The sequence below is a fragment of the Nipponia nippon genome, unplaced genomic scaffold (assembly GCF_047370975.1).
Source record: "Nipponia nippon isolate SJK-2023a ecotype South Korea unplaced genomic scaffold, ASM4737097v1 scaffold_5, whole genome shotgun sequence".
Lineage (NCBI taxonomy): Eukaryota > Metazoa > Chordata > Aves > Pelecaniformes > Threskiornithidae > Nipponia > Nipponia nippon.
In genome coordinates this window covers 98,102,464-98,115,827 of record NW_028262369.1, presented here as the reverse complement: position 1 = coordinate 98,115,827, position 13,364 = coordinate 98,102,464, and the positions used below count along the sequence as shown (strand labels likewise).

Sequence of the window (13,364 nt, the reverse complement as noted above, 5' to 3'; positions counted from 1 at the left end):
TCAGTCCCAAAACCGAGCCGCGTTGCACTCCAGGAATTCCACAAGCAGGTTAAGTATTACCTAGCTGTCCTAAGTAGTACCACCTACAAATTCCTGGTAACATCCTTCCTCCATCATCTCTCAGTTGTATCCCAAGCTGATCAGTGTATCTCATTTTAGATTAAAGAGAGAATTCTTCTGGAAGTGTCTCTAGCAAAGAGACCAGCTAACTTTTCCAGATACAGTGTGTAAGACTACAAAAAGTTTACACAGCTGATCAAAGGGATCAGATTGTTTCAGTGACCTTGTCTCTTAAAGTTCCTCAAATTCAGTTTTCCCGTTTGCAGTTCTTATAACATGAGCAAGAAAATAATTTAGCTTGAAACAGTGGTTCTTTATTCACGCACTGATTAGGCACTTTCAAGAAAAGACTAGTCACACATTTTTAAAATAAAATCTGTCTTTCTGTTTGTACAATGCCTAGCATTTGAGGAAGTACCAGAGTAAGAGTTGCTTTATTAATACAAGTGAAAAATATAACGCAGAGGTAGCTTTAAACATTCTTGTGCGCTGAAAACCAAAGCAAGCAACTCCAAGTCTTCTCTAAACTAAAAGAAAAAAAAAAAATAAAAACAATCAGTTCAACTACTGTGATTGTTTCCTCTAGACATAGCTTCATGCTTACAGCTAAGTGTGCTATAAAATCAACTGATTTCAACGATCATCTCCCAAACAGAATTACTTTAATAGACACAGTGATAGTACCTGTGCTCATTTAATGCACAACCAGACTTTGACCAGCCCTTCTAAAATTTACTCGCTGTTTACTAAGGAGAAAAGTCTAACAGCAGTGCCTCTTGCTGGCTCAGTTATTTGGTGAAGAATTGTGTTGCCTGTTGCATCCGATCCTTTACCAGAATTACAGGATCTGTTTTGTAATTTAAATCTGGAAAGAAAACAACCATAACCATAAATTTCCCTGCCTGACGTAGAGTGATCTCTATTCTCATCTAAATGTATTCTTCAAATGATGATTTCTAAGATTATGTAACAGAAGTTAATTACTGTTCCTCTACAGAGTGGCTTAGATCCATCAGATTTGTTTTTATGCGGTTTTTTTTAGATATTTCTCTACAGTCTCTCTCATCATTAAAATGCATATTTCTCTATCCTTTCCTTTAGTTCTTTTTCCCTAACAGTACAAATCCTGAAGTACATGAGTGCTAGTCCACACGTGTGTACCAGGTCTGTCATTAATTTGCCACACAGCACCAACAATTTAGGTTTTTTCATTCTTGTTGATGGTGTTACCTGAATCAGGAAGGGCTGACATTTTTTTTCATCCTATGTATACACAGTTCCCTACCAAACCACAGGCCCCCCTTTCTCGGAATATACTGCTTAAACACTGTTCTCATTTTTGCTTTCTTGTTATGTGCCATCTTTCCTCTAGCTACTAGAATTGTCTTCCCCTACTGCAATCTTCATTTACACTAAAGCCAGGTACAGAGATTTCACAAACCTCTTCAACCTTTTTCCTTTGCTCATTTCTTCATATACTATTAAAATCAGGTCTATCAGTTTCCATCCCAAAATATTCTCCTAGTTTTTTAGGTAGACTCCACCCTCAGGGTGTGTGGGGGGGTGGGGGTGTGGGGGGCATGGGGTGTGTCTCCCCAGAGCATATTTCGAAGCCTCAAAGTTTTACACCTAGCTAATCCTTAAATAATCGATTGATATTTATTATATTATCATGAAAAATTCTACGGAAAAAATAATCAAACTTGACCTGTATCTTTTTAAGCAACTTTCCTTACCTTGGTGTCATCATACTTTATTCATGCAAACAGAAATCTTGCAGTATTACTTGCTCTTGTTATATAAAGAGCTACCAGCAAATTCTTCGTTGTTCCTTACAGCTTATGGTCCATGTTTCACATCCTTAACTCTGACAAATAGTATTCCCTTCTATTTTCTGCACTTGCTTTAACAAGACATCTCTTGATGCTCATCAATAATCCCATCACACAAAACTGCCCCTTTCTGCTACAGGTGCAACTCTCCAGCCCTTCAAGTTCCTTACAAAAAAAGAATTATAAGAAAATATGATCATAGCACATTATGTCTGTTCTCTTCATACAGCAGAGAAATATTGTGCAAATCTTTTCATGAGAGAGAGAGAACAACATAAAGGTTGTAATGACTATCCTGAAAAGTTACAAAAGTAAATATTCTGTGCTTACATCAGTACTACACTGATGTTACTTAATAAGCTAACGCTCAGTCTTTTAAAATCACAACACAGAGAAAACTGCTTTTGTCTTCAAGAAATTTAACTTCTACACCTGAATTCTAAAGCTATGTTATTTAAGAGTAAATACCCAATCCTGCAACTGACTTTAAAAGAGACAGACCATTCCACATCCATATAAAGTTAATTATGGAATTTAGAATCAGCCTATTACATTACGTAACTATCCTGTTTTACGATACCTAATTCTGTATGTACACCATACAGTAGGAAAATACTCCGATGCTCGCTGATGCTTGGTAGTAGATCTCTTTTGGCCTATCTCCAATTGTTCAGCTTTTTAAAGAATCATACATCCTTTTACAATTATAAAAGAGTGACAATGTTAAAACTTAAGCAATTACAACTCCTCGTATGTGAAGCAAGTGATGTAAACACTGCTAATGTAAGCTTAAAACATTTTTTTCTTTTGGTGGCTTTTATTCCAACTTTAGTGCTTCTATACCCCAGTTGCTAACAAAGGGTCTACAAAGATCGGAACTGTTGCGTATATTTTATATCCTTGTGAAGATACTACACAGAACTTTTTAAAAAAAAAAAAAAGTTAAACTGTTTACATGTGAACGGCTGTCTTGCTCATCTGGAGCTATCAGGTCATAAAGCTGAACAGTAAGAGATGGCTGCGTTGGCTATGAGAGTTAGAGATGACATTTAAGGGAAAAGGTAATCCCCTGTCACACTTAATCAATGGCTGATGATTTTCTGAAAAATCAACAGAGCAGGTGCATCATTGGATGCTTCCAGTGTCAAAACTTCTTACTACGACAGACAGCAACAGAAAGCGCTGTTTTCAGACTGTTTCATGCCTGCTCAGTATGCTTACTAATTGGTTTTCTGAGATGTTTTGGCAAGATTTAAAAAGAAAAACTCCAGCAACAAGACAGACACCCCCCCTCCAAGAAACCAACTGCTTTCCTTTTGCATTTATAAAGAGCATTCTTCTCTCCTTAAACAAGGTTAGAGCAATTGAAGTCTTTAAGACTCAATCACACCTAAGCGATTCTTAAACACGAGCAGAATCCCTCCTTTGGATAACGCATGTCTAAGTCCAGCACTTTATCAAGACTATACTGAAACTGAAATGACAGCAGGAGGAAGGGGACTGCTTGTGGAAAATTTCTGTATATTCTAAGAAATACAAAATAATTAGCTTCTCTCTCTGATTTAGGTACACACCACTGCTGAAGATGTTATCAGTCCAGTCACAAGTAAAAACACTGGAATTCAATATTTTAAGTTCCGGAAGAATTAAAATCCTTGCCTACCTGATATGCCATTCTTGCTGGTGTTCAATAAAGCTACAGATGCTGCAGAAACTCTTTTATTATTCACAGTCTGCCCTGGTTTCCATGAGGTACATTCTTCGCTATCACTGTCCTGTAGATTTAGTAGCCTTGGCTGAAAACACTGCAGTCGACATGATCTGATATTGCTTAGTATTTCAGAAAGGGACAGTCTGTTTTCACAACGTTTACTGGAAGCATTGGTCCGTGAAAAATTAGAAGAAAAGTCTAAAGTCTGGGAAGAGCTTGAAAAACTGTTCAGCATTTCCGGGTCAATCTGTCTCAAGACAGGATCGTGTTCTGTGGATATTCGGTCCATTATAACCCTGATTAAAGAGGATGAAAAAAAGACTTTAGTTTAACTATCTCTTTCTAACACTTTTATCCTTTGAAGGGGAATGAAGAGGACAAATAACGCAACTGTACCTTCCGCCCCTGCCAATTCGTCTTCTTGCAAATCCTATACATCTTCTTGGAATTGTAAGGGTTGTAAGGCAATGCCTGAACCTCAGTTTGTCCAATTCTGCCAATTCTGAGTTCTCATATGAAGAATTAGTTTGGTCCAAACGAGGCTGTAAAGAAAAAAGAAAAGGCAATTTTGCACCCATTTAGAGTTTATACTTTCATTAGTTTACTACTAAGTGATTATCATGCACAGGCTACAGTATAGAAAATGCTGAAAATGCCCACAGAACTATCACTTGATTAATATGCTCAGATCATAAAAGAAATTGGAAGATTTTAATACATGAACTCATGAAGTAGAACATCCTCCTCCTTTGATTAGTCACAGAATTAGAGGCCACAACCAAAATACAGAACAAGCCAAAATTAATTCATTCTACCCGGAAACACATAGAACTGTCCTACTCAGACACAGGACCATCTGGCCCAGTACCTCCTGGCTGATAATGGCTCTTTTGGTGATTCCTCACAAGATATAAAACACAGGGAGCAATTCTTTTCTTGTTACAGCCTCTGAGCTTCAGGCTCTTAGAAGCTGAAGGACATCCTGCAGGCAAGGCTGCACCTTGACTATGTTTTGTAATCACTTGAGGGCCTATCCTTCTCATGAATTTGTCTAATCCCGCTAGTTAGGGTCAGTAGCATAGAAGCTTTTGTCTGTAAAAATGAGTTTATGAAAAAAAAATTGATAGAAATACCTCAAAACTGTAGGCACAACTCCAGTGCTAAGTATCACGCTACAGAAGAATACTTTTAGGACTTATTGTGACAAAGGAAATACCAAGAAGGCCTTATCAAAGATGCTGCTGAATCACCAGCTGTACAAAGTGCAGCAATTCCCAACTCGGCTAGCTTGCAACCTCAGTGTGTAGGTAACTTCAAGAGGGGTTCCTAAATTTGCAGTTTAGTTTTACTCGTGAACACACACTGCCAAAGGTAATGGACGCTGATCTCAATGGCCTTTGTTCCAATACACAGCAGTCAATTACTGGACCTTGACAGTGTATTTTCTGTATCAGCTTACCTTAGGGCATTTTTATTGCTCCATGAATATCTTTGTTATTATTTTGAACTCAAAACTGCATAATCTGTACAAGCAGAAATGCTGTGTACTGTCTGAAATGTCTTATATGACAGGTTAATAAATATTCATTAAAATAACCCAATTTTTTGTGATCAGGTTAAACCTACAGCAACAGTAGTGCTGTAGATTCAATCAATTTATGTTAAGATTTAATCAAAACTCAAATGGCTTCAGTAGTTAAAAAAAAAAACCTAAAAGGCTAACATTAATGCTGTTAAATAACCTGCTCCTAAACAGCAATGGAAAAATAACAGAAAAGAATGAAAATGCAAGTTTTCAGTCCTCTCAACTTCTTCTGGCAAAGGAGCTGACTCACTGGCCAAGGGAAAAAAAAAAAAGTAGCATTAATTCTAAGCAAGAGAGAAGCTTCAGCTAACCCTCTGGAGCTAAGCAGAAAAGGTGACTAGATTAGCAATCAACAGATAAAAAACAACAACAACAACAAAACTTACCCAAACTGAAAGAATGAGTAAGTTAAGAGGCCACACAAAAAAAACTGGTGGCAAAGAGACAAACATATCTTAAATAACCCAATAATAGATCTCTAAAAGGAGAAGAGTAGTTAAAAATCATGACATATTCTTGGAAAGATCCAGTTGTCTGTGGTATTCTGGAAATGACTACAGCACAGCAGGACACAGCAAAGCAGGCACCAGCACACAGCTGACCTGCGCAAAGAACTTTCAGTACAACTTGTGGGAGGTGCCCGTGCTATAATTTGAGTATTCTGGGGGATGCTTGGGCTTCTGAAACAGCCTACCTAGTGACGAAATGACTTCTCTAGAAGTGGCTTTAAAGGCTACACAATTACACAATTATTTTGTCATGTAATTTCATTCTTCCCATGGGAAGCAAGCAAAGAACCAGGCCCATTAGTGTTGTGTTGCCTTTCTTGGTCCTCTGCAGCCTAAAGCTCCACACCTGTAAGCACGTGCTTGTTAAAAAAAACGTCACTGTCAGTGGTTCTGAGATGATGGGACATCTACAACTAGTCTCTGTCATCTGCACATTCTTGCAATTGCAACCTGAAGTTTTTCAGCACATCTACAGTTTGCACTGATTTCAAAAAGAAAATTTTGACTTAACTATATGGAAAAATCCTCAAGAGATTAAACCCCTCTGCTTCAGTAGCAGACTCTACTCAATGGCCCGGCAGGATCTCTCAGCAGGTCTGAGAACTGGGACAACTAGTATCTACCTCTAACGAGCTCTACAAGCTGGGAAGAAAGGACATGCTAAGAAAACCGAGTGAGACAAAAAAAGCTCTCCCTTCTTAACAGCGGCTGAATGGGTCTGCAGGCAACACATTATATTACCTTCAGGTAATCACAGAGGAACAGTACAATGAGAATAATTCTTGTGAAGACTGAAAATGATTGTCTTTGTATTTGGCAAAGCTTTGGCGGTGAAAGTGGGAACAGAAGAACTGTTACACTAGCACTATGCCAATCTAAATTTCAAAAAAAACCCACAACCTAACAAAACCCACCACACTAAAGCCAACAGCAGATAGTCTTACAGCATAATACTGGCATCCTGCTCTTCTCCTGAAAGCACAAGGTCCATCAGGATCATTTTCTTCTTCTGCTTCCGACACTGGTGAGGGTACCTAGACCAGAAAGCAAAGTCATTCTTCCAACTGCCATGTTGATATAATTTTATTTATTATACAAGCTTATTATTTATAGAATATGAACTGCCACTTTTATATATTAAATGCAAGCTTCTCTGAAGCATAGCTTAGAAGAAGAAAACAAACTCATAGTTTATGCAAGTATCTTTTTTACATATCCACTGTCCAACAGAGTTATTCTCCATTTCAAGCTAGACTGGCCAAATTACAGGCAACTGAAATCTCCACCTTCTGCACACTGGGATTTTGTAGCAGAGTATTACCTGCGGGAACTCATCTTCATCTGAACTGTGGAAGTCATACTGTTTAATATCACTCTTGTTGATAACAGGCAAGGGCTCAGCAGAGGGCTGCTGAGGAGTTACTACACACTCTATTTTAGGTTTCTTTAGATACTTCTTCTTTTGACGTACAACATCTGACACCTCCTCCTTTAGAGATGAATGATGAGGATGCTGTTTGTGAAAAACAAACAAAAAACTTAAAAAAAAAATAAAGTAATTAACCTTTCCTCTTCTTATGCCTTAAAGAGATGACTGCTTGTCTTCCAAAGCCTCTCAACATGCAGCATCTGCAGACTATTTCAGATGCACAATGCAAAATTTATTCCAAACATTAAAAAACCCCAGAACTTTACCTCTGATCATCTTTACAGGTATTTATTAACAAACTGAAAGCTTTCAAGCCATATGACTACCTAAGAGGTTCCTTGCTTTGCAATACGCTCAGTATATTGTAACTGGAAATCCTATTCCAATTATTTTCTGAAATCGCAGTTTTCTATGGCAAGCACTTTCAATTTTCTGAACTGCTCAGATATGTTCAAAAAAATTATTTAATTGGTTTCATGTTTCTCACAGTTTATATTTTTGAAAAGATGTAATGTTGTTTGGTTTTGCTATTTAAGATTTTGCTAACATAAACCCTCTGTAGTAAGCAACTTCATCAATATTAAACTGTTCACTTGAACACAAATGCTACTAAACTTCAAAGCTTTTAAATTAAAAGGAAGATTACTTCACTTGTAACTGAGAATTTTGCAAGTAACAGCCAGTGCAGTTTTGAAAAAGCGTTTAAATTTACCCCAAATTACCACTTCTCAATAACCATCTGACTGAAACTAACTCCAGTAACAGAGCTCAGCTTCACAACCAGAGAAGAGAAAGAGAAGGCACAACGAAATTCCGGCAGGAGAGCCAAGGCAAGGGGTTTGTATTAAAGGCAGCGACCACTAGGTGTCGTGGGTGCTAAATACAAATTTCAAAAGGTCTCCAACTCTCCAGCCTTACATCCAAGCCCTTTATAATAACTAGTATTTCAGGTTATTTCCTCAAAAACACGTCTTAATTCGAAGTTGGGTACATTTTTTTTTCCTGTCACATTAACAGCAGAACATCAGGCCTTATCCTTTTTTTATACTGTACTCAGTTCAGTGACCTTAACTATAATGATGACATTAAAATGGCTTGCAGTGGAAACTTGGGGTTTTTTTGTTTTCATTTGTTTGGGAGTTTTGGTTGTTTTAAAAAATATGACCATCTAGTATTTGTGTTTTAAAGCAAAGATAGCCCCTAAGAAGGGCAAAAGACGCTTATGGCTTAAGTAACAATTAAAGGAAACATAATATGAAGAAGTAGAAACAAGACAAGCAGAACAACCATTTGTTATAATACAATTATGCTAAGATTGGAAGCAGTTAATCTTGCAATTAATGCCCGTATTAACTGAAAAAAAAAAACCAAAAACAAAACACCACCAAACCTTATTCTTAAGTAGTCATTTCAAAAACATTAACCCAAGATGGATACATTTGTCAGTACTGCTCTGCCTGTGACTATACTATCTTTCACTTAATTCTATTGGAACCACATGTCACCAGAACCAACAACTACAGTCACAGTCATGGTTAACTAGGATCCTCCCGAAAAAAAAGTATTTTAATTCTCTTCTGCACAGATGTAAAGACTGTCCTCGCAGGAAGATCGTAACGAGTATACAGAACATTACGATCTGATTTGGTACTGGATCTGAACAGTGACAGAAGATACAGAGTTCCCTTTGATGTATTTTTCTTATTTTTTCTGAGTGGAACATGTTTCTTCATGAGACATGAAAAAGAAAGCCATTAAAGTTTAGCATTTCTCGCTATGGATTATTCTTATATTACTACTTCTCCAGATGTTACTAACAAGGTCAATTATAAAAATAAAACTAGATCCACTGGGTTTCTGTACAGATTAATAAAAATGTAAAAGAAGATTTTGTCAAAGTAGTGTTAAGTACAGCATTCCACAACTTCCCTAGTTTTAGAAAGACAAAGCAACTAGTGTGTGACACACAGCAACTCAAGTCTTACATCCTTCTGCACTCATTCTCTCAGAGCAGCCTTCCATCCCTTTGCAGAAACTAAAGGTTCCCAAATTCAGCCACTCTTTCTTTCACCTTCCTATGTTTGCTACTTACCTAACACTGAGGGCCAAGCAGCAGCAGATACAAAAATGCCTACTCAGTATTACTGAGAAGTGTACAGGCCTCAGTAATAACAAATTACTACAAATTCTAGTAAGTGGTTTTTTTTAAAACATTAGTTGCTTGCAACCTTTTTCAGCTGTCAACAAGATCTAACAGTTGCGTTCTTGTTCCTGGAAAAGTTAATAATCAAAGATCACTTAAGCAGCTCAGAATAGTTTCTAGAATCCTCTGGCACTCTATCTGTAATTCAGTCAAATCCTGTATATTCAGGACTATCTTTGCACTGAGGGCCAGTCAGTAGTCATGGACAACCTTATCGGAAAAATTCAGTGCTCTAGTTTCCCTTTGAAGGGAGACGGAAAAATAATTCACTATACTTTGCAATCGCATGGAGGTCCTGATGTCCACTTAACATATTCATGTTGACATCACTGTACAACGAAAGAGACAGAACCGAGAAGGAAAAGGAAGACTACCACAGTGCTGCTGTTTAAAGAAACAAACAGCAATGCCAGCCAATCCTTTTAAAACTTAGGTGGGAAAGACAACAAATGTTAAACTGGAAGCAGGCATAGCAGTCTTCTGGTCTCCTACCTTCAAGTATGGCAGCCTCCTACTCAGTTTTCCAAAGCAAACGTCTGCAGGGTACATCCAAAAGAATGATGAAACCGTAACAAGAGACTCGCAGCAGAAGAAAGCTTACCTTAACTTTACATTCTTGAACTTTGTGATGATTTCCATTATGAAGAGCGGATGGAGTTGTGCTCATCTCTTTTTCGGGTCTATTAAGCTTCACTTCATTGAGGATTTCACCTCCATAATCACCCAAATGGTACCTTAAAAACACAATTAAAAATACATAATACTGCATTTCCACTGGGAAATGTCTGAAAGACAAAACAGGCAAACAGTCTGCATGAACGCCTTCTTTTTCAGCCTCTGAAGTTTACGGTGCTATATAGGCCTTCAGTCATGCACGCGTGCAGAAGACTAGCATCCACACAGAAATAAATTACAGGAAGTGTTTTCAAACCTATTTGATGAAAATTAAAACCTTGCTGTTATAAATGACTTCTTACAGATACAATTTCCGATTTTACCTTTTCTCAACAACTTCTAATGTTAAATGCAATAGCTCGCGTTTTGTTTTCTCTCTTCTCTTAATCATCTCCAAAATTGTTATGGCTCTGCTAAACTCTCTTCTTAATTTCAACATCTTCTCGTAAGATGCTTCATCATTCTTTCGATTCTATTGAAAGATTAAACAAATTTTAAGTCAAAAGCAAAACCTGTGAGCCATAAATAGCAAAAAGATTACATAGTGCTGCTGCAAGTGAGAATCGTGAGTACACTCAGAAGAAACTTGTCCTAAGGCATAACCTAGTTGGTAGACAAAGCCACAAAAAGCAAACAAAACCCAACTTCTAAGATTAAGCTGAAAAAAAAACTTTTCAGCCATTTCCCCCCACACTTTCTCTGCTCAGATTCCCTATCAACCCAGCAGAAGTTTGTCAGAACAAGGAATTCAAGACTTGGTTCCTAAAACACTTTTTCCACCTTGACTCTGCACACAATAAGGTTGTGTACATATGTGTACAAAGTTGACGTAAAACGCCGAGTAATTACAGATTTCCTAGTTCAAATCAATTCATGCTACAAATACAAAACCTGACCTATTTACTCCATGGCAAATGGAAGATCTTTTTCCCCTTTTTCACAGAAGGGGAAGTTTCCAACCTAAACAAGCAGCTGTGGGACTTGCTACGTGCCAATACCTATAAATCACCCTTTGAGTTTCAGCTTTCTAAAAAATGGACAGACTGTAAACTGTCTAGAGAGAACTGATGGATTACACATTGACTACATCATTCAGCAGGTTTGAGATTTAGCTGGGTCATCCAATATTGCAACTATTAATAGAGACAATCAGATCAGTAACTGTGGATACCACAGGACGGATCCTGCAAGATGCTGAGTAGAAATCAACATGATTCCTACCCCTGCAGGATTTAAAATGGCAAATTTAGAACTGTAAAGTTTGACAAGTTACCTTTCTTGTCTGCATCTTCTCAGTTCTCCTCCGGAAGGCAACATAAGGGTCGTTGTTGGTGGAGCCATCCCTCTTTTCTTGTTTGATTTGGGGGATGAGAGATGGCCCTCTGCAATTCTTACGCTTTCTTACCCAGTAGTCATATACAGCCTTAATAAGGTAGTCATCCTCATTTAGCAGCAATTTAGCTTCCTGAAGTGTTACAAGCTGAAAGAGAAATTCAAAAGGTGCAATTGAGATGGGGGTGGGGTGGGGTGGTGGTGCAGGGAGAAAGTCACTCCACAGTCACATCTCTTGTACACTTCCTAAACAAACTTGATTCTTTTCTAGCACAAGAGAGTAAAGGGAGGAAAAAATACTGATCTAAATTGAAGTACTTAAGCCACCAGTTGGTCCTCCTAAGTTAAATATGTAGTTCCCAACTTTTCTGGCCCAGCATCATCATCATCTCAGAAACTTCCATGCAACAGTCTACAACTTCATCAATTTTTCATGAAACCTGAAAACTCTGTTTGAAACAGTTCCAAGCACAGGATATAAATAACTTACTACAGTCTGCAGATCATGATTTGGGGAACACTTTAATTTGACTTGTATTTGGCATACTCTATCTATACGTAAAAGTTGATATGATTGTGTGTGTAGCTAACCATCACTGTGAATATTGCTTAAAAATAATTTCTGTCTTGTTCGTCCTTTGCTCCCTTTTCTCCATTAACATATTTCTTTTAAAAAAAAAAAAATCAACTCTGCCTTGAGTACACAGTTAGGAAAGTTAAATTTTGACCCTGCTTGCTTGTTTTTGCAAGCACCACCAGTAACACGGATGCAGAGTCCCTATACTCCTTGCTTAAATCAGGTTATCAAAATGCCCCAAGAGGAATGTCTGGAACCCTCTCCTTGGCGAGGAAAGCATTCCCACCAGCGTCCTTTTATATTTCAGAGGTAAGCCATGTAAACTGGAAGTGAATTGTGTAGCAGCCCCAAGTGGGATTCAAGAGCATTATAACCCCATGTGGGGAAGGAATCTGCCAGGCAGCCAAACTTCTTTGTTTCTCAGGCTCCAGTAACCTGCAAGAGTTGTTTTTATCTCACTGTTCCTAACACAGGGCTCAGGACAGAGCTACTCAATATCAGCTGAAAATTTTCTGTAGCCCAAAAGCAGGACAAGAAGCTTGAATGTGTGGTCACAATCCCTGAAGTGAGGCACAAAATACTACACAGGAAGTCCCATAGAAATGTCACCTACAAAGAAGGATTTCCCCTTACACACCTCACCTTCAAGAGGGAGTCTATGTTATAAAAATCAATTACAATGCTTCATGTACACATAAGATCTCTTCTGCCATGGACTTCCTTAAATAAGCACTTTCTGGTTCAAAATACTCTTCACCTCTATAATGCTTCAGTGTCATTTACAGTTAGGGAAAAGAGAAAGGGGCAGCTGCCTACAGAGAAAAATCCATATTTTTGTAATATTTTCTTTTAGGAAAACATCTTTCAGTTCTTAAATTTAACTTCATTACTCAAGCAATGAAAGATGAAACCAGCATATGAAGGATGCAAATTAACCTTGAAAAGTGATAACCAGAACCGCTTTAACTGAAAACCGAAACAGGGGTATCTACATCAAAGCTCTAAGAGATCCGAGTACCACATGTTCAAAAAGTACCGTCCAATGTACTCTGCAATTTTTTTCTTCACATCCCATCTTCTTAGCATAGTAAGAAATCTTTACCTAATCCTTCTTAAAGTTGCTCTAAGATGTAGAGAATACAACACTTTGGCCTCTAACACATAGCATTGAACTAAATCAGGTTAAGTAACTAAGGCAGAGCTACGGATCCTGCAATGGATTTTTCACTCCCGCAAAACATCCATCTCACTGAGAAATAACTCTACCTGTTTCAAACTTGCCTTTCAGAAACTGATCCTTCAGGTGTAACTTTTGAGTACTGTTCTTGGCTTTAAGGCCCCTCTCCAGACACCGCCTTCCTGGAACACCTCAGGAACTGACTATTAAGATACTGGTACTCTTCTGATAAAATAAGTGACTAAATAACACACAGCAAGCCAGGCTCCGAGTC

At 37.9% G+C, this 13,364-nt stretch overlaps 1 protein-coding gene across 2 annotated transcripts in view; it reads right to left on the bottom strand.

Moving 5' to 3' along the window:
* EPC2 (enhancer of polycomb 2) overlaps window positions 1-13,364 on the bottom strand; it is a 50,275-nt gene that overhangs the window by 9,892 nt on the left and 27,019 nt on the right. For both annotated transcript variants that reach the window (XM_009461793.2, XM_087731742.1), the window contains 7 exons: window positions 11,278-11,484; window positions 10,328-10,476; window positions 9,931-10,063; window positions 7,019-7,210; window positions 6,642-6,731; window positions 4,000-4,145; window positions 3,556-3,899 (listed from right to left, as the gene is read on the bottom strand). In XM_009461793.2, the coding sequence (XP_009460068.1) occupies window positions 3,556-3,899; window positions 4,000-4,145; window positions 6,642-6,731; window positions 7,019-7,210; window positions 9,931-10,063; window positions 10,328-10,476; window positions 11,278-11,484 (1,261 nt within the window). The remainder of the gene's footprint in view (window positions 1-3,555; window positions 3,900-3,999; window positions 4,146-6,641; window positions 6,732-7,018; window positions 7,211-9,930; window positions 10,064-10,327; window positions 10,477-11,277; window positions 11,485-13,364) is intronic.